This window comes from Euphorbia lathyris, chromosome 5 (assembly GCF_963576675.1).
Source record: "Euphorbia lathyris chromosome 5, ddEupLath1.1, whole genome shotgun sequence".
In the NCBI taxonomy this organism is placed as follows: domain Eukaryota; kingdom Viridiplantae; phylum Streptophyta; class Magnoliopsida; order Malpighiales; family Euphorbiaceae; genus Euphorbia; species Euphorbia lathyris.
The window spans coordinates 49,781,477-49,804,038 of NC_088914.1; the positions used below are offsets into that span (position 1 = coordinate 49,781,477).

The 22,562-nt window shown below is 33.4% G+C and overlaps 2 protein-coding genes across 4 annotated transcripts in view; both read right to left on the bottom strand.

The window, feature by feature from the left end:
- Positions 1 to 3,311: 3,311 nt before the first annotated feature.
- Positions 3,312 to 6,446, bottom strand: LOC136230560 (uncharacterized). Its single transcript, XM_066019665.1, has one exon. It carries the CDS (start codon positions 4,047 to 4,049, stop codon positions 3,531 to 3,533), a length of 519 nt encoding a protein of 172 aa, XP_065875737.1. The 5' UTR covers positions 4,050 to 6,446; the 3' UTR covers positions 3,312 to 3,530.
- Positions 6,447 to 9,113: 2,667 nt separating this feature from the next.
- Positions 9,114 to 22,562, bottom strand: part of LOC136231097 (uncharacterized) — a 32,897-nt gene continuing 19,448 nt past the window's right edge. For 2 of the 3 annotated variants that reach the window (XM_066020361.1, XM_066020362.1), the window contains 7 exons: positions 20,599 to 20,817; positions 19,166 to 19,308; positions 16,310 to 16,476; positions 12,759 to 12,976; positions 10,708 to 10,800; positions 9,596 to 10,011; positions 9,114 to 9,481 (listed from right to left, as the gene is read on the bottom strand). In XM_066020361.1, the coding sequence (XP_065876433.1) occupies positions 9,817 to 10,011; positions 10,708 to 10,800; positions 12,759 to 12,976; positions 16,310 to 16,476; positions 19,166 to 19,308; positions 20,599 to 20,817 (1,035 nt within the window). In that variant the 3' untranslated portion in view covers positions 9,114 to 9,481; positions 9,596 to 9,816. Of the gene's footprint in view, positions 9,482 to 9,595; positions 10,012 to 10,707; positions 10,801 to 12,758; positions 12,977 to 15,200; positions 15,284 to 16,309; positions 16,477 to 19,165; positions 19,309 to 20,598; positions 20,818 to 22,562 lie in introns of those variants that run through there. The other variant, XM_066020363.1, reaches the window with a different exon arrangement.

The following is a 22,562-nucleotide window of genomic DNA, read 5'->3' on the forward strand; positions in this document are numbered from 1 at the left end:
TTTATCATTTTCTCCTGTCACAGCTGACCCTGCAGATTGAACTTGTCTTCCGTCTCCGTCTCATCACTTAAAGCATAATCTCCAACAGCGAGGGCGGCAACTCTTGCTCCATTTCCTACTCGCAAGTTTATGCTTCATTTCTTCAATTCCTTAGTTCGATTTAGTTCCTGCATATTTGTACAAATATGAGATCCGCATCCGGTATCAAGTACCCAAGATTCAGACTGTGAAATTGTATTTATTTCAATATAAAACATACCAGATGTTGAAGTCCATGCTTTTCCCTTCTTGAGGGTGGCTAGGTACACCAAACAGTTTCTTTTCCAATGCCCGTCTTCACCATAAAAGTGGCACTCTCCTTTGGGCTTCTTCACTTCCTTTCCCCTTGTTTTGGCGAGCATGGCCCCCTTGGCTTTCTCAGGATGGATTGGATTGGGGAAGTTCCATTTCCTCTTCTTTGATCCTTCAATAGCAAGGGCCGGTATTCCCTCATTTTCTTTCATATTGGGCTCGACTGTCTCGAGCATATTTGCAAGCTCTACAAGAGAGGTTTGCAAGCCATTCACCTGGTAGTTCATAATGAACTGTGAATAACTCTCGGGGAGGGATTGAAGAAGTAAGTTTACACTTAGTTCATGATCCATCACATCTCCAATACTAGAAAACTTGGTAATAAGGCCAATCATCTTGACACAGTGTGTCATTACAGATGTGCCCTCCTGCATCTTGCATCTATATAACTGTTTCGTTATCTCGTAGCGTTCGCACCGAGTTTGATTCGCAAACAACTCTTTCAGGTGCGTGACCATGGAATAGGCATCCATATCCTCATGTTGCCTTTTCAATTCCGGTGTCATTGATGCAAGTATGATGTCTCCCGCGTGATCGTCATCAGCCTTATGCTTCAGGTAAGCATAAAATTCTTGGTAGGGAGCACCATCTGTCGGGTAAGGGGGTATCGGTGTATCAAGTACATACCCTTTCTTATCGAACTTCAAAACGATTTTGAGGTTGCGATACCAGTCGGTGAAGTTTGAACCGTTCAACTTGTTATCGGTAAGTATATTTTGCAGATTGGTGTTAGTCATGATTTTAAGAGTGTTTTAATTTAAACCTGAGAGTGAGAAAGAGTAAACGTACGTTATTTATTTGCTTTAAAATACATCAATCTAAAATTATAGGTCTTTTAGTTCATTTTAGATTGCTCCCACTATTTTGCCAAATTAATATCCCTCCATATTAATTCGAAGAATTTCACAAATCCTTTAGTGAGCTAGGATCCTAACTCCTGAGATTTCACCTTGAGTTTGCTCAACAAGCTAGTCTCATTTGTTAGGTAGATTCATGTAATCAATCACATCTTTGATGTGATTCCTGGGTTATTGGGTTACTAACCACATTAGTAACTAATATGCTATTCATATTAATCCCAACCATATTGCCCATTAGTTTATGATAACATGAGTTTGCTCTCCAATTATCATAATCTAATTTAAGTATTACCCCATATTCATGAAAATACGATTTTCAATAATTCAGGTGTTACCATAAGACCCCGAGCTTGAGTTTGCTCAACAACCCAAAGACCCCCAGTACTGCCGGCTGAATTATAATATTAGGGAGGGGCAACCGATTTTAATAACTTGCTTATTTACTTAACTTTTAATTAGTGAGGGATTTTTATTTTAAGTCTCATAATCTAACTTAGTCTTGATTTGCTTTAGCATACATCAGACACATACATTGGTGTTATGGACATATTATCTAAATTATTTCGTCGAGCCAGAGACGGAATAAAAGGCCAAACCTAGGGAAATACTAACTATTACATAATTCTCTTTAGGTCCTCCGTCTTCTCCATGACGCTTTGAAATTACATATTAATTTATATACTACTAAAAAAAACTTCAATTAATTTTGAAGGGAATTAGATGAGAGGAGAAATTACAATAGATAGTAGATAGGCAGGACTCACAGGCCCTATTTCAAAAATATCAAAAGACGAAATAGAGGGTCCAAATATGTCCATAACTCCAAACATACATAGACTCAATTAAATAAATTTAATTGGTTGATTACATAATATACTTATGTAATATTTAGGTTAATCACATTAACACATCAAATTAACTTTCATCCAATTTTAATTCTATTAGTTTCGTATCTTATATATTAACCTTTTAGATTAATACAACTATACAAAACTATATCCATGCATATCCCAATTATTTTGATTTTAATTCATTTAATATTTTTGATTTACAAATAGGTAAAACAAACTTTTAAATAAATTTTTCATTCGATAATCAAAACAGAAAACTATCCATTTCTGAAACATATATACATAAATATATTTAAAAATTAATTTTATTTTAAAAACAATTTTTAAAACAAATACCCATCGGGCCGAGCCCGTGACGGGCCCGAAGCCATGGCTGCTGCCAAACGGCAGCAGCCAGTGTCTGGCCTGTCGCTGCCTTCGCCGGAGATACCGGAATCGCGAACCGAGACTATCACGAGATAGCCAGCGATCAGGGGTGTCCAAAAGTACACTCCTTTCATTACCAAAACCGATTAAAATGCCGAGATCTAATATTTCTCCGATGATAAATATTCACTTCGGTAACCATATTTTTCGATCAGAAAAATATCAATATATGTTTCAAAATGTTCCTCACGGAACAAGGAATTTAATGGTAAAATTTTCATTTGAAGAGGTGGTCGAAATAATAAGTTACGAAAGAAAATAGAATAGAAAAAGAAATAGAAAACGGAAACGAAAACGAAAACGAAAGTTTGTTGAGCAGGTATAAAACGATGTTACCGAAAAAACCTCAACAAATGCTAACTCTCTCCTAATAATATAATAATACTAATAACAAAATATCTTAATAATCATAATAAAAATAATAATTAATAAAAAAATAAAAAAATAATAATAATTCTTTATTATCCATTAAGATTTTAATAATTTTATAATATTATGATATATATTAAAAATTATATTTTACAAAATAACCTTTTTATAAAATTACGGATGTTACAGCTTAAGTTTCTGTAATGAGATTGCACTCTTCCCCATATCAAGTCTCCTTCTTCAAGTTTGGATATACTATTTATTTATTTATATAAAATGAAAATAAAAATTACCCTCCAACAGATGGAATAATACAAGAGCATAAAAATCCTATTGTAACATAGAAAGAGAAAAGATTGAGTATCTCAAATTTGTTTGGTAGAAGATAATACACAAATAATTGTGTAGAGGATAAATAGGGGATGATATTGAATCTGAAATACATTGTAGAAAATTCATTTTACATAATCTCAGAAGAAAACTCTATTATGTACATCACCTATAGTAATATAAAGGAACGAGTAATATATTTAGAGAAAAGAAAAAGAAATTGCAAATTTGATTGATGAGAAACTATAAACCTACACTAAAATTGAATATCTACAGGTGATAGAAAGAAAGAATTAATCTCCCATTCCTTCATATTAAGGAATGAATATATATATCATATGAATCAAGAAGACATAGAAGAGGTCAATGGCACTTCACTTTCATGGGAAGCGAAAGACAAATTATTACTGGAAATGCTATTTGATAAACTCCTTGTATTTTCTTTGTTTTCATCTCCTTTATCATTTTCTCCTGTCACAGCTGACCCTGCAGATTGAACTTGTCTTCCGTCTCCGTCTCCGTCTCGAGCGCTTTCTAACGTAGCTTCGAGGGCATTGCTAGAACCATGGGAATCAGAAGAAGAAGTAGTAGGAAGATTGTTCCCTCTTGGCCCATCGGAACCAAGAACAAACCTAAAACCTAGAGTTCTGGAAACGATACGATAAACACAGGTGAAACACCAAAACAACCAAGGCAAGCAAACTAAGGAAACACCAGCAAAAGGAAACCAAGGTTGTGATACATTATCAGGCAATGTTACGTATAATATAAGAAAAGATCCACCAACAGCCACGCTTGTAAATAATAAGCAAGCAACTAGCCATATAAATATCCGTCCAGATGTTGGATCTGCTACAGGCATTTGTCTTTCTTTCTAATTTATCTCTATCTCTATCTATAATATGTACTGCAACCGATCAAACCAATTTTAAGCTATCTTCTCTATCTTCCTCCATTTTTTTTTTTACTTTTGATCTAGAACAACAACCAGAAGAAGGTTAATTCATCATCAAGAAGAAAACTTTGATATGCTTCGTTAGAAATTTCAGAGTTTTGGACAAATTCAAAGTTTGTTTACGCAAAAGGTGGTTCCCATGTTTTTGTATTCTAAATCAAGAGAGAAATTCGCATTACATTTCCTATCATATTCATATTTATTGCTTTTTTTTTGTATTTTTAGAAAGATACACCATCTTCACAATATATATTTATATTAGATGCATGCCACCTACAATGTGCATCATATAAATCTAAAGGTGGAATTTCTAAACTTGGTCTACAAAATTGAAGTGTCCAAGTAGTGGACCTCAAAATTATAAGGGCCGAACCAACATTTACGAGTCAAAAATAAATTTTGGTTCTTTTACCAAGGTGATAATATCCGACTCAAAAACCACATATATTACTCATTAAGAAGAATCAACCAAACAATTTAACAATATTTTCCAACAAAAGTACTCGGAATCTCTTGCAGACATTTTATGTTAACTTCTAACTTCTTCTATGATAACTTATTAAGACACTAAAATTATTTATAACTTACTGCATAACAATTACAAATTATAATATTAAATCATGAAAAACATATGTCTAGTCTATACACAATTTATTTACTTATTTGCAGGGGCGGAACCAAAAGGGGGTTAGGGGGCTCGAGTCCCGGCAAGCGGCCGGAGAATTGAGATTTTTTTTTTTAGTAATGGTGTCTGATAATATTTTGGTAGATGAGATGGTTAAGGATGCTTATTTTATATTCAACTCCCTTCAACCTCATTTTTTTTAAAAGTTTTTATTTATTTTTATTTTATTTTTCAATAACTATAAAAACATGTAACCATTATTAATTAATTTAAATGGACTCTTTATTTTTATTTTGATAACACTTTTAATTCATTTTTAATATGTCTTTACCATTAAAAAAAAGTAGACATATTTAATATTCATTTCTAGTATGTCTCTACCATTAAAAAAAACTAGTCAAAAGCCCGCGCGTTGCGCGGGTAGTATAATATCTTTAATTAATTTTATAACTGATAGTTTAAAATAGTATAATACCCATTTGGCTCCTTAAACTAAGACGTCAAAATCAATTAGAACCTTAAACTATCAAAATCATCAATTAGGTCTTTGAATTAATAAAAAATCATCAATTGAGTCCCATTTTAAACAAACATAATCAATTGAGGCATTATCGAATCATTCGGTTTAACGGTTCAGGCCCTCTTCCCTATACTCATTTTGAACCAACACAAAGATTATTATAGTCTATATTAAATAGTCGCATTTTCTGATTTTAGGAGAGGATGAAGATTCAATTAATGGTTTTTACTTAGTTTAGGGACCTGATTGATGATTTTGATAATTTAAAGTCCTAATTAATTTTGAAACTTTAGTTTGGGTATCCAAATATGTAATGCCTTTAAAATATTATGATATTTTATTTTATATTTTGTTTTTCAATGATGTTTTTATTTATTTATTACTATATTGTTTGAATTAGTCATGAAAATTGATATAAAAACTTATATTATATATATATAATCATACATTGTTATTATGTAATATATTATATTATATAACCAATTTGTGTAAAGAAAAGGCAACTCAAAAGGAAAAAAAAGAAGAACAAAGGTGCTGAGAATGATTCCAAGAAGAAACCATATCAAAACAATGACCTACCCAAAAAAAAAAAAAACAAAGGTGCTAAGAATTGTAAGATAAAATTAGTCACTATATATATAGTTTTCAGCTAAAAGAAAGAACATTATAAATCAGCTCAAAAAGAAACAAATTGAATTAATTTTAGAACATTAAAAATCAGCTCAAAAAGTAACTTAGCTGAGGTTGAGAATGAGAGGTGATTTTCAAATACACATTGTGGTCTCTTCATCTTCGAAGCTCCTCCTCTCTCTTTTCCAATTATTTATTCTTTTCTTCCTTGTTTTGCTGTCGTGACAGGAGGGGCTCTTAGCCATGAAATGCAGCGATAGAAGCTCACCGGATCTATCCTCTCAGAGACTTCCCGGCCCCTCACCGCCTCCCTTAGCTCCGCCCCTTCGACTGAAATGCTGATTTGATGTTCATCAAGCTTGAGAGAGATATAAATACCACCAAAGATGGTGAAACGACAGGAAAACGTAAGAGGAAGAGAGGGCGGAGAAAGAGGAACTGTTGAAGAGGGAGAAAGATGAACTGAACATAAATATTTTGGATTTTTATTTAATTTCTTTCATAACATTTTTTGACATATTAAAAGAGAATAACCGGTTGTATTAAAGAATATCAAACCATTTTTTTTATCGGATTCTCTTTTTTTCTGTTTCTGATTTTTTTTTTTTTTTGAAAGGCTGTTTCTGAATTTTTTATTTTCTTTTATTGGGTTTTAAATTGGTAATAAAATTACTCTTTTTCTTAAAATGACACATCATCAAAAACCCTTTAAAAACTAATCTTACATTTTCTCTTTGCTTCTAAAATTATATATAGTATAGATAGATTAAACATGTTTAATTTTCTATTAGTATTCCAAATGTAACATCTTATTAATTTACAATTAGGAATCAAAACCACATAATTCTACTCATCTCAACGAATCTATAACTCTTTTGACTAATTAATGAAAGCCCACCTGAACGCCGAACGAAAAGCAAAATCCGAACACAAACTATCTGATTTTCGGTCAAGTAATTGAGAGAGAAAACTAGGTCTAACTGACTGAACAATTCGGCATGCTTAATTAGACTGTCTAGGCCGAAATTCCATAGGGTATATATAGGTTTATTTTGCTAATTTGTCTCCTAATTGCATTAGATTTAGCCAAACCAAATAGAAATTAGAATAACTAATTATTCATAACTCTATTATAAATATATAGCATTTATATTTCCTGTTAGGATTATAATTGACTTAGTTAATTTATAAATAATTTTAATCCAATTATAATTAAATAATAAATCAATTATAAATAAACCCTAATCTATATACCTATAATTCCCCCCCTATATTTCTCTCTCATATTATAACAATTCTAAAATTACAATCTTGCTCTTTGTTCTCAATTCATAATGTGTGATCCATTAAGTTCTTAGCACAACTAGTCGTGTACATCTATTGCAATGCACTTAACACTGAATCAGATAGTAAATTAACTCCTTAATTTCTGTCTATTAATTCTAGCAAAAGTAATCCAACCTAAACGTATAACAGAGTGAGTGCCCCAACTTAAGAAAGAAATGTCTCACTCCCTAGAAGTCATATGAAGTCAAGTTGATTTTTACTTTTTACCTTTCCGTGAGGGGGAAATGAACTTACTACAAAATGGAGTCCGGAAGAATCTCAAGAAGAGAAAAATGATTCACTTTGTGCCCCTTTTATAAAGTTTACATGCCAAGATGATGAAACAACACATTCAATGGCCATCACCAAAAACGGTTCTCCTTGAGAACCCCAAAATTCTTCCATCTATATACTCCTACGTAGGGCATCATTAAACATGTGGCATCGTCTTTATGGGAAGCAAAAAATTGTGGGAAGGAGCACCTGCATAAGGACTGCACACTCTATGAAATGATATCAGTTTTCAAAAAGTGCGCTTGGACATCACCTACCAAGGAGGAAGAATTAGATACAACGTGGGTGCAAGATATCATGTGTGGGCATTAAAAGGCTCATTGCCAGACCTCTATCAACTTTTGATCTTTAGCCTCATCGTTGAACGAAACTTTAAAGAATTTTGGAAACCGAAGGGGGGATATCCGATATCAGACAAATATAAGGAGTTGTACGCATATCCTCACTACGGGAAGTAAGGACATGTGTCATAAGGAGAGCCTATAGATCAAACTAAATTAGCATGTGCAAACTGCCAAGGCACATGGACAAATAAGAGAAGAGTTCTGAAATCAACCTGGAATAAGTCTCTAATTCTACTTTTGGACTCAAGGGGAAACCGTTTTGGTATAATACTAACTGCCTTATTACATCGGACATTCGTCATTCAGATGTTGACATGTGTCCGTAGACGGAGCTAGGTACATTCTATTCGACTGTCTGATTTGCTCCTAACACCTTATAAATAGAATGAGATGTCACACAATTAAGGTACACACGAACATTCTCAAAAATATAGACGTAATTGCTCAATGTTCATATTTCCTGAACTTTACTAACTTTAGTATCGGAGAAGGGCCGCTAAATCCCGACCCTTCCTTTGATCTCATTTTCTGTCTTATCTCAGGTGTCGAAGAATCCTAACTTATGTCAGAAAAGTACTTTTAAATTTACTCGTATCAGTAATGACGTTACTGCTACTTGTAATGAATCCTCAGTTTGTGCTTGGAGTAAGAAGTTCTACAAAGTTAGTTTAAAAGGGTGGGAGAAACTAGCAACATAATTTTGAGAATGTTAATGTTGCTGGTGCAAATAAATAAATTAAAAAAGAATGTTGAGAATAAGATTGTAGCGAAAAGAAATGTCTTGAAGAACAATGACATTTAGGAAACACATTTCAAAAGATAATGTTGAAACATATGGTATTAGAAATCAAATTTGAATATGATGTCGAACTGGAGTTTACTTTTCTTTCTGAGCACAGTAAATTGAAGGAAAAGCTAAAGAAATCACATTTATAGTCTAAAGATGACATACGTCTTACCAAAAGGGAGAGCTTTAGGTAGAATTATGCTTCATTGAAGAAGATGGATAGAGATGGACAAAATAATCCCCTAAGTTTTAAATAATTTGTTATTTTGCTGTAATAGTTTCGTGATTATTTTTATCTTTTATTTTTGCTAGATACTGAATCTCGTTTGTTATTTTTATGCATTGAAAACTTGATCTTTCAATGTCACCTAGGCTCCCTCCATCCATGAATCAATTATAATCACATATTAAATCCTTAGCTAAGGAGACAATTATAAATATCAAACTCATGCATTATATAGTTTATAGAGAAACAGACCAGGTCATCCGTTATTCAAAACCATGAATACAAGTTTACAAAAAAAAAAAAAAAAGAACAAATGACCTTATGGTACATCTTTCTTGTATATACAACACAGCACAAACATACACTAATTCACATTATAAACAAAATACTCTTTACATAGAGATGAAGAATTTGGAAACCGAACTCAAAATCTTATTTCCTACATATCTGGGTGTTGGCTATGCAACACATGCATGCGACCATTGATCCTCAATCCCATTTTTCACAGCATATAATTTTTCAATAATTCAACACCCGGAGAGAGAGAGAAAAAAAAACACTACATGAAAAGTTTGAAGCATAAACACCTGCCAAATTCAACCAAAAAAGTCAGCTGTTTAAAAAGATAAGACATATTGCTAGCTTCAATGATAAAAGTGTGAAATAAATTTTGCTAAAATGCAGAATGCCTAATAACTTACTACTGCTCTGGATGAATGCCTAAGAAGTTGTTCTCTAACACTTGTTGCTCTGAGTTTTGAGGTTAAACTTCATTATCTTTAAGCAAGTGAATTCCAGGTGAAATAAATATCCAATTGAATCCTTCCCACCAATCAATCAGCTTTATCTTGAGGAAATTGCCACTTTCTCCTTTAATAAGACCTGAATGTGGCACATTGTCATTGAATTCAATAGAAACATATCAAGAGTTGACCTTCTCTGTCAATAGGACACTTGAGACGGGATTTGTGTCTGTAGTAATAGAAGACAGCATTTTGTGCCTCCTCTGTTCTTGTACTTTTCTCCTGTTGCTTTCAAGGATTATGAGAAGGGCAGTGATGTCAGCAGGGCTCACCCCACCTACTCTGCTCGCTTGACCTATAGTTTGTGGCTTCACCTGGGATTTAATTAGACAACCAGTTTACCATTAACAGCACCATACCAATTGGTATTTCAAAACACAGCACAATTCCAAACAAATAAACTTCTCAATCTCAATTTCCACAAAAAAAAACAAAAACAAAGCAAAAGATAATGTATTTCCAGCACACACTGCTCATGCAATTCCGGTTGGCATCAGATTATTGATCTTCCGAAAGCTGTAAACCAAGATATTGTCAGCGATTGAAGATTGGATAGCGATGAACACGTGCAGCTAGATATTTGTCTGAAAATGATAATGTTTTCCGGAATGAAACTTTGTCATTCAGCATCTTGGACTAGCTATTTCTTATCAATTCCTAATAAAATGGATGTAGCAGCCGCTCATGGAAAGATCCAGGATATGTGATGCATATACCATTCCAAGATTATTTACAGATCCATTAATAAGCCATCACTAGCCTCTGAGACTCGTCGCAATAAAAAATTTATTTTCTTCTAACACAACTTTCCTATGTGTGCGTTATTGAGTCAAATACAATCAAGATACGAATTTGTAAATTCAGGCAGAAACAAGTGCATAGAACTGGTGCCTTCAGGTCATACCAATTCCCAAATTAAGAATGGAAAGTCAAAACAGTGAATCTAGATTCTGATCCAGATAAGAATATTATTTGGACATTAAGTGAAAGAAATTACTTATGATACAAACCTTGGAGAGTTTCTCTCGTGATTCAAGAGACAAAGTTGTCATTGAATAGTAATCCAAGTCTTCTGGAAGTGGTCTATTTTGTTGATGGGCCATCTACAAGACAAGCACAAGAATTAACGTGATTAAGTAAGGAAAACTGCATTTTAAATCATTGATATAAACGAGATTTCATTGGATTTTGTTCATATAAGTTCATGGAATCTACCCGTAATGACTATTTTTTCAAATAATTACTAAAAGTCCTTATTAGTTACTAAAATATTCTCTAAAATAACAGATTTTGCTATTTCTTTTAATTTCTGAAGTATCAGTTCCTTCCTTTCCTTCTCTCTTTTCCCTCTTCTCTTTCCTCGCTGGTCTTTACCCAATTATTCTAATGCCCAAGGACCCGAATAAACCTAGTCAATTCAGCAATCCACATTTCCTCCAATGCCAACATTTGATCCTCATCCACCCTCTCTGTCTTTGCACAAATTTTATTCACAAGCAGGTTTGCAACTCAGACATTATTTAGCAATCCTAGTTCCCGTGGACGTTCACATCCGAGACATTATTACTTACAACAAATATATAGATTCAGGTTTTTCAATAAATTTTCCTTGTTTTCATCCTTCAGGGTAAAATTGCAAGGAAAAATAATCCCTTTTCCAATTTTAGGACTAGTTGGCGGTATTTCTGTTGCATCATCTTTTTGTATTGCATCATTAAGTCTAACTTCAGTATTTTTGGATTGCAAATCAAGACTATGTCGGCACATGATTGTTGAAGAGGGATAAATTGCACCCATGGTCACAGAAGTTTGGTGCCAGTGTCAAAAAGGTCACTAAACTTCATTTTGTTTCAATAAGTCATTAAACTTTTCTTTTTATTTAAATAAAGTCATTCCAACCAATTCAGACAGAAAATCAGTGGAATAGCGACGTGACAACCACATAAACAAACCTACTTTTACGTAAAAAAAAAATATTCATTTTTTGGCTGTCATATGACAGTTTCAAACAATTGAATTAAGTAAATAAAATATAATTTTTATTTATTTTTTTTGTGGTTGTCATGTCATACGTATTTCCAGCGTGACTTTCACGTCACTATTCTGGTGATTTCTTTAGTCTGAAATGGCAGGAATGACTTTATTGAAATAAAAAATGGAAGTTCAATGATTTTAATGAAACAAAATGAAGTTCGGAGACCTTTTTGAAACTGACCCAAACTTTAGTAACCATTGGTGCAATTTACCCCGCTAAAGAGTATTGAAATGCTCACATATCAACTATTGCGATGTGCATTTAAATTCTTAAAGGGAGAAAATATGTTATGCTTAAAATTAAAATTGTTGAGAATTTTGTGCATAACAGTATAAAATAGATATGAAAATATGTAAACATAACTTAAAAAAATTAATTAAAAGATGTAGACAAGACTAGAAAAGATGTAACAAAAAAAGTATCAAAAAGTATCAAAAAATATAAAATGGATCAAAAAAAAGAATGGAAAAAGTATTAAAAATGTATAGACAACACTGCAAAAGGTATAAATTACAATGGAAAAGTATTAAAGAAAAAATAAATGAAATAGAATAAAAAAAATTCAACTTGTTAGAAACGCAGGATAATCACAGTATAAAATAGCTTTAAAGCCATTAAACAAGACTATAAGTAGTATAGAACAATATAATAATAGTATAAATGTGACCAAAAAATATTAAACAAAAAATATGAAGTAATAAAAATTAAACAATTATAGTATAAACAAGACTAGAAAAGGTATAAAAATTTAAATAACTGATATAAAAGAAAAGTAAAAAAAGGTATAATTGTACTAGAGTATGGCTCATAAAGTACATGCATCACACAAAATCAACACTTCAAGGAAGAGGATTGATCCTTGGACATGTACCATTGTGTTATTTAAGCAAGTATTTTTCCTTATTTGCTATTCAGTAAATTCTTTTTCTTATTTGTTATTTTCTATTTTGCTCTGTTTATGTAAAATCCCTTCTATCTTTTGTTTTTTTGTGAGCCCAAAAGAGCAGGATGACTGCATATGCATACCTGTTGGAGTTGGATCCGCTGTCGTGCAATGAAGCCTTCATATTTGATATCGATCTCCACACACTCTTTATCTTCCCTAGATAACAGTTTATTTCCAAAACCATGCTTATCAAAAACTTCATACTGAATGTGTGGTTTCTTTAAGAGATTCTCAAGTGTTGAAGAGTCCTTCACAGGCTGTCCAGATAGGCGAGTAATTTCAGCAGCCAAATCACCTCCTACATTATAAGGGAAACATTTATCAATGTAGATTTCGACTTGACAAACTTCAGAATTCAGTAAATACATATCTCTTCATCTCCATCTCTCAGCAGCAAATATTGGAAACACCAACAATTGAAACCCCAAAATCCCTACCAACCCAAAAGGCAAGGTAGGATCAGAACTGCTTAACAACTACAAATTATAATGGAGATCACAGTGACACCAAGAAACAGAAAAGGTTGATAAGAGATGAAATATGAGACAACTGAAATGTATGGTCTCTATAGACTCAGAGGGGACAGCAAATTCAGAAAAGAGATGAGTAAACAGACAAATCCTTACTGATGGCAAAGTAATATTTTGGCCCCTATACTTATTTTGACTTTTGATCCTTGAACTTTAATTTGGTGAAATTTAGCTCGTGAACTTTAAATTTTGTTAAAACATATCCCTTATAGACCTAGTCACCCTTCGTGTTCACAGAAATGTAATCTTTAGTGGACGAAACTTTGATTTTGTTCATTTTGAACGTAGAGTTTATTAAGGGGTATAGTTTAACAAAAAAAAAAAAAGTTCATGGGACAAATCTCATAAATCAAAGTTTAAGGGCGAAAGTCAAAATTTCGCCACATCCAAGGGCAAAAACATTATTTTGCTCTTTACTGATTATCACATAGAATAAACTACTTTCATTTACAAGGGCCAAAAATAGATTGCTTTTGCAGCTTGTCTAACTGATTTAACAACCAACATGCACTGATCACTGACCACAACCATACTGTTAGACTGTAGGACTCTGAAATATAATTATATGGTTTGACGTCCCCGCACTAGCAACATGAATTGGCAGGTCAATCACAAAGATTATGATGCTATCTTTGCACATTCATTAAAAAATCAATCAAACTAATGTAAATAAATCCATTGTCTACACACTTACCTTGATTTAGCAAGCAAAATGCTTGAACAAATCTAAAAAGAGCATAGTCCATTTCAATTTTACATTGCAACTTATCTGAACTATAATTGAGAAAAAAAAAAAAAGAAATATAATTAAAAAGAAACAAGGTCAATCTAGCCCTCGAATTGTTCTCATGAAGTATTTTTTTCTTGGTTGATTTAACCATTGAACCTTATAATTCTATTGGATCAAGCCTTTTCTTTTTCTTTTGCAACAAACCAACTTATATGTATCTATATATGTAGACACACACACACATATCTATATACATCCCCTCTCATCCAGCCTCCAAAGAGATCATAAGTAAGGAGTTGAAAGATGCAACAAGAAACCGATAGAGATTTGATACTTCAGAAGTCACAGCATTTTGCTTATGAACAAGCAGGATTTTCCACAAGAGATAGGCATGCCAAATCAGTGTCCAGACAAGAGGCCAGTTTCCTGCTCCCATCTGACACATCCACCCATTTTGCTAAGGCCAGCAAACATGGGCAAGCAAGATGGCATAAAAGCTCCAGCCTCTTCCACTATCCTTGAGCATCTTGCTGCAAGGTTAATTCATCCAAATGATTTCATTTATTGGTTATAGCATTATCTGTACAGTCTAGTTGTTAGCTATGATGATATCGGAACGGTGAATGAGTACATTGCTGGGTTTTCAGTATTCTTTGCAACAATCTAATATCAGAGTATCATTTGCAAGAACTCGATAAAAATTTATGAATAATAAAATTATGAAAAAATGCTTGCAAATGCAAGACTGTCTGTTTAGTTGTTTGTTGAGTAGCATGGGCTTCTACATATGCTATTTTATAGGATTGCAAATTTTCTTAAATTTTGAAATTGTAAAAAAGACCCAACTCACCCCAAAAGGTACCTCAGAGAAGGAGGATTGCCTCACATATATAAAGAGTCATATAGCTCCCTAATTATGCAGCGTGGAATATCTAACATACACCTCGTTGAAGTCAAGGGTTAGTCTTAACCTTGGAATGGGAAAGCCTACCTACTTCTAAATTTTTATGGACCCAAAAGAAAAGAGAGAGCAGTCGTAAACTCCACAATGAATTCTCATCGAAATCTGTGTTTAGCCTTAACCTTTGAATGGGAAAGCCTACTACTTCTAAATTTTATGGAGCCAAAAGAGAAGAGAGAGCAGTTCAGAGACTAAATTAATCGTTAGGCCAATAGAAAAACGCTCTTTGGTCATGAAGACAAGCTTCACTTTAAAAAAAACATAGAACTAAAATGTAAAAAAAGTAAAGATAAAGTTTGACCTTTTTAGTCGGGTTTTTTTTCCTTCCTACAGCGCTCCAAGATTAAACTTTTTGAAGACAAACTTGTCGAATTACTATCAGATCTACATATGAATCAGAAAATGTGAGATCTGAAAATAGCATTACCTGTATCCTGAAACTTAACCCTTGCTAATCATATTAGTCCCAAATCCAATCAGCAGTAAACACATGGAATCCAACTTGCACAAACCCATATACATTTGTGAAATTTTAACTAGCAATACATGTGGAACATCATTAGTTTAGTAAATATATCTTTTATAAACACATGACTTGCATAAATATACTAAATCAGTTTTCATTAATATAATATCCAAAAAATAAGTACCCACCCACATTTAATGAAATATATGTTTTATTAAATAATAATTATATAAAACACTTTGGTAATTATTTTATGCCTTCCCTAATTTATCTTTTAACATTTTATCGAATATATACATGAAATTAAAATTTAGAAGAATCGGAAAAGGTACGACTTGGACCACCATTTTTCCTTGAAGGAAAACACATCTCAAATTAGCCAAAATATGTTGCCCAGATATATGCTTCTTTATTCATTTTGAAAATTTGCAATGTGTTTAATTACGCTCATATCAAATCAGGATATCTATTCTCAATTCTTAGTGATTTGACAAATACGAAACTGGCTCCACTCAGCAAAAATATCTGACTTGCCCACCCTATTAATTCTGGTGTTGATTCATCCATGGTTATTATTTTCCACATGTTAATAAGAGCCTAAGCATATCAATCAGTTATGCCAGGAAAGCAGCTGCCAATTCTGAATATAGATGCAGAAATATAATCATGTGTCCACTTACACTTAAACATATGACCCCTGGACAAAAATGTAACATTGAAATTGTTATTTTCTTTCTGTGCCAAATATTTAAGGATGTATCTATATCACTTGGATGTTATTTCCTCTTTAGCTATTTGAAAAAATGCTATACAAAAATAGTAACTTGCCATAATAATGTAAATGTATGAGTTATCTAGGAAGACATGCTAGTTTCACTTCTCATTAGAATAAAAATCCCTTAACCAAGACTCAAGGGAGGAAAGAAAAAAGAACAAATACAAACCTGATATCCTGACAGTCTTGAGACGCTTTTTCTCCTCAGCAATTCGAGCTTGCTTTTCCTGGTATAGTTTCCACCGTCTATTGTCTATCAACCCAATTTCATGCCCCAAGGGTGTGAGACGACTATCAGCATTATCAGATCGAAGAAGTAACCTGTGTTCAGAACGGCTACAAGAGTGGAGAAATATGTGGTCAAATTTTCATGACAGAGGCCATATGTTATTTTAAAGTTAAGAATATATGACACTAACCAATTGTTTCCATATCAGGACCAATTGAAAGGGGGGAAAAGAGCTGGGGCAGGGGGGAAGTGATACATAAATATGGACCTAAAGTTTGTAGATATATTCAGTTGGAGCCCCAAACTACTTTTTCGTTCTACATTAAAAACCTATGTGAATACATTTCAGACTTGTATAAACTATTTCTGGGGTTTTTGTTTTTTAAAAAGGAATTAAATACATAAATATGTGCCTGAGCTTTATTCAAATACTCTACGGTTTCTACTCATAGAGATCAAAGCATTGAAAAAAAATACATAGCGAGAGAAATAGTGAAAATAATGAGGTAATTCAATTGTGTGAAAAATATCAGTTGATGCGTGTAAGTGTTTCAACAAATCAGTTTAAGTCTGCAAAAGGGTCCAAATAAAAGGTTATGGTGCCAATAGATCATTTTACTAAAGCTCAAGTGCATATTAATATATTATCGATTACTTCCAAAATGTCCAGAAAATCACAAAAGAAAAACGATGACATGCAAAACATGTTAGATATGTAATTATCTTGTTTAGGAAATATATTATTTGATTGATTTGTAATTATCACATTAGCATAATTATAGGCATAATATATAATTATGCCTATAATTATGCTAATGTGATAATTACAAATCAATCAAATAATATATTCCCTAAACAACATATCTAACAAAACAATCTTTAGAAACGAATGTAGCCCCTCGTAGTGTATTAACTATATTACTATTTCTATGTACACAAACCGTTAGTGGGGGAAAAAAAATCAATCAAAATGTAATTCTGTAGTAGTGGTGTAATATATGTCACATTAGCGAAAACATGACTTGTTGATCCAAAGAAGTGAGCATATATATATACATAATCAGTAATAAATTTAACAATCTCCCGTTTTACAATATACCTAGAAAACAAACAAAAGGCCAGGATCAAGTATGAGAACACACTTAGTTATTAATTTAATGGTCAATTGTTCAGTTGAAGGCTTGAACTACATAATTTTTGTCGAGACTTCACATTTTCTCTGTTTCAATATAAGAACCACATTTCAAATTTGGACTAGTACAGGTATCTTGTAACTGTTAAATAAATGGTCATTTCCTTCAAACATGACAGCATGTGGCCTACGAGTTAAGGGGAAAAGTAAAGCTTTTTTATAGTTGACATGGAAATAGGACCTAGTTGGCAATAAATAGAGAAAAAAAAAATCTCTTTTTCTCCTCCCATCTCTCTGTGCTATTATTCTTTTTCAATAATCTAAAAGAACAAAAGTGATATCAAATGAATTTATGTCCGACTTTGAATTTGTTTTTTGTCTTTGTTTTTTGTCTTTGTTTTTTGTAATCTTCTTTTTCTTTTTGCTATTATTGCCACAGAAAAAGAGATATTTGGCATCTCTCTCCTTCTAGTATTTATAGAGGGGTAAGAATGTTGTTCAGCACTCCTATTTACATGTCATAAAGAAGAACAGAGACAACCAATATTAATTTCCGATGCAATGACAAAACAACAAAAACATAGTGTATGTAAAAATAATACCTCATCTAGCTGAATTCTAACAACTTCAAAGAAGAAGAAAAGAGAGAGAGAAAGAGAGAATGAATGAAAAAATAATGAAAGAAAACTTTTAAAAAAAAAGCACATGGTGCTCAGCTTTCATCTGCTCTACATGTATCAAGAAGTAAACCAAGTTTTCATCTTTCCAAGCTGCAAACCACATGAAAGCAACAATCCTGCTGACAGAACTGAATAGCTCCACAAATTACAAGCAGGCTGCTAGCAGAAATTGAGCACAATCATGAATTAGAGATAGGTGAGGGAGTTAAAAATCAAGGTCGCTAAAAGTGAAGAGGCAAAAGACCAGCCTTAGTTAAGTTCATCTCAAAACGGTGCCCAAGGCAACCCAACCTCTACTTTACTAGATCTGGATCCAGATCAGTTTCCTTGTGGACTCTATAGCTTATTATCCACAGTACAAGTAAAGAATAAACACAATCAAAGAGAACAGAGATCGAGTAAAAAAAGTATGAGTGATGAATTAGATTTTGAGGCCGAGTTTGTGGCCAGAGTCAAGAGACCAATTCATGAAGAAGATAAAAAAAAAAAAAAAACAGGAAAAGAGAGAGGACAAAAGTTGGTGGGGATTTTGAAAACGATTTGCTGTTTTTATAATGTTAATAAAAAAACATGACACATATCACTTTAACAAAGAAAAAAGGTCAAAATAGCGTGTAAACTGGAAGAAGACTTTTTTCTCTTATCTTGTGGGTCCCTCATTGCCATAACTTAATAAAAATATAAGGGTCTTAATTGCCCATAGTACAAAAGTGAACGTCCTAAATGGAGCCAATAACAAAAAGAAAACCTGAGGATGAATGCTCCAGAAAACCAGTATAGTTCAGACCCCAATCTGTACCTTTGGCCTTGAACTCTTCAAGTAAAGAGACAATGTTGCATGCTCCAAAATATAGTTCAAACATTTCGTTTGTTTAATCAGCAGGCATCAATTTGTTACATAAAAAAATTTGCTTGTGAAACATTGCTTCTTAACAGCAGGTGAAGTTAACCAGAAACGAAAGTACGAACATATTAAATCATTACCTTGTCAGCATACGGTATGGCTCTCGAAGGTCCTTGGTGACTAGATCGTCAATTAACGTGCCTATATAACTACTTTCCCTCTCAAGAACAATGAGGGGCTTACCATCTGAATGTCTGGCAGCATTAATACCAGAAATAATTCCCTGCAGAAATTGACAAGAAAAATAAGATAAAATGAGAACAACAAATATGATCAAATGACTTGAAAGACCAAAGACATATTTTTATTGATAAAAGATCGACCATTAGGACTCTTATTTGTTGTAACAGATTACTGATCATCAATTTCGTAACACCCAAAACCGTTAGTTAAGCTTTTCTTTCTCACAGGGTGTTTATGTCACATCCTATATGCTTTTTAGCGGTATGGCCCATCCATTGCCATTAAAGTAAAGCCCATTGCCACTACAAAAGCAAAAGCATTACGCCTTTTGACCAGCAACAATAGCACCTGTAACCCTAATTTAGAAATAACTTCCAAAAAGCAGGTTCATGTTTTCTTTATCTCAAATCCTTCAAAAATGTTGTGTGAAATCTTGCAGGGTTTGAATTTTTAGGCTTTTATGATGGCTAGAATAACAGAATCTAGACTTCACAACTGGGTTTCTTTAAGATTTACACCCAAGAATCAAATTACACCTTTGGATAGGACTGCTTCACAAAAACTCAACAGAGGTTGGGATTTTTGCATGTCCGGCTGAAAGTGAACAAGAGAGGTCATATTGAGACAATCTCAACCATTTAAATCAAAATGAATAGTCGAATTTAGTAATCTAATAAATACTATCATTCGTTTTCTAAAACTAAAAATTCCTTAAATAATTGAATCTCAATCATTAATTTTCAATTGAATGCTTTACATTATCTCAGCATCTATCATGTTTTCTTGGTCATGAGGGAATCGTAATCCTTGAGAAATAGAAAAGACATGCTTCTCTAAACCTAGAAGAATTGGAATAATAAATTAACATCAACAACATAGTTAAAATACAGTGTGCTGACTCGTATAACAAATCTGGAAATTACGAACAATGCACATTTCTTGATCAACAATATTTAGCAGGGTGCATCATAAAACCTCATCACTTGAAATGGATCTTGACCACAATTACTAACAAAAAACCGGTAAGAAATACTAAATACGGTTCCTGTTATACTTTATTAGAGGACAATTTGCATTTGTCAATAACATGTATACATTTTATTATTATTTGCTCTCTCAATTTGATACAATCTTTAGAACAAAAAAAATTCCTAACAGATTTTGACATGGAATAACAGCCTAAAAAGCGATGGTTCCATTGTGCACTTCCATGACACAATTGCAGCTGCAACGTCAAGTTCAATCCAACCACTTATGACTTACCAATAACACGAGAATAGACAAGCTCCATATGAGAAAGAAAAATGGACACCCTGTAAGAAATGCTCACCTGTGCTGCAGCCTCTTCGTAGCCTGTTGTCCCATTTATTTGACCAGAGAAGAAAAGTCCTTCAACCTTCTTTGTCATGAGAGACCTAGAGCACTGATGTGCAGGCAGGAAATCATACTCCACAGCATATGCAGGCCTTAGCATTGAACAGTTTTCAAGTCCAGGTAAAGTTCTCAAGAGCGGTAACTGTAATCTCTCAGGTAAACCAGTTGAGAACCCCTAAAAAAAAATGGTCCCAATTTGGAAAATCATAAGGCAGTTCATTATGCCTCAGAAGATATGAGGAGGAGTTGTCATCTAATGAGCAACACTTGCACCATAACTTACTGGTTTAGAACACATGAAATGAACAAATAAAAAGGGCTTGAAGCACTAACAAGAAAAGCACTGAGCTCTAGAAGTTCAACTGAAACAAAAACAATTCAAGCATCAACTTTAACAATAGACCAAGACCAAAAACCAGAACAAAAAATAAATATAAACATACTTCCAAAAGGATCTATAGAATCATAATCCAACATTACCAAGATTATAAATCCTAAACTAGACTTATAATTGAAACCTACTAAGTCCTGTTTTAGCATGTGAAAAAATTACTCAACAAATTGACAAACAAAACATTGAATTCAACAATCACTTTCTCAAAATTTTGTATATATATGTTAAAGCAAAGTGTAATCTCTGTAATGGTATTTCTACAAATTTATCATTCATAAGGATACATATATATATACAGATTTAGTCTACCATCTTATCTCTAAAGTCAAGGAGATAAGTCTAACCTACAGGCAGCCCATACCTACCCTACAAGCAGCCCTTAGCAGTCCAGCAACCCTTAGCAGTCTACACCATACCATTACACTCCCCCTCAAGCTGTGGCATAGATATTAATCATGCCCAGCTTGTTACATATATAGTTAACCCGACTACCCGGCAACGCTTTGGTAAATATATCTGCTAATTGTCCCCCTGTTCTAATATGTGGAGTTGTGATTGTGCCATCTTATAGCTTTTCCCAAGTAAAGTGGCAGTCAACTTCTATGTGTTTTGTTCTTTCGTTGAATACAGGATTGTTGGCGATATAGATAGCTGCTTCATTATCACACCATAACTTCATAGGTTTAGTCTGAGCAAACCCAATCTCACCAAGAAGGTTGCGTAGCCATACAAGTTCACACGTAGTTTGTGCCATAGCCCTGTACTCAGATTCTGCACTGGATCTAGATACAACACTCTGCTTTTTACTTTTCCAAGATACTAGGTTGCCTCCGACAAATACACAATAACCTGTAGTAGAACGCCTATCTGTAAGATCTCCTGCGTAATCAGCATCTGTAAAACCTTCAACAGTGTGATGACCATGATTTTGATATAGTATACCACGCCCCGGAGTCCCCTTTAGGTATTTCAGAATATGACTAACAGCATCCCAGTGTAAAGTTCTTGGCGATGACATGAATTGGCTTACAACAACACTTACTGCAAAGGAAATATCAGGACGAGTGATTGTAAGATAGTTCAATTTTCCAACGATTCGTCTATATCTTTCAGGATCCGGTAGTAAATCTCCATCGTCGGTCTTCAACTTCCCATTTGGTATCATAGGTGCATCACAAGTCTTTGCCTCAATCAAACCAGCGTCACTTAACACATCTAGACAATATTTTCTCTGAGTGAGATAAATCCCTTTACGGCTTCGGCAAACTTCAATCCCCAAAAAATATTTCAATTGTCCTAGGTCCTTTGTCTGAAAACAAGTACCGAGGAATTCTTTCAATTTTATAATGCCAGTTTCATCATTTCCAGTAATTACAATGTCATCAACATATACCACTAGTAAAATGCACCCAGAACCAGATGATGAGTAGAACACAGAATGATCATATGCACTTCGACGAAGACCAAATTCAATGACAGCAGCACTAAATCGTCCAAACCAGGCACGAGGAGATTGCTTCAATCCA

Coding starts and splice junctions, on each gene's coding strand:
- LOC136230560 (XM_066019665.1), bottom strand. CDS start 4,049: ATGCCTGTAGCAGATCCAACATCTGGACGGATATTTATATGGCTAGTT.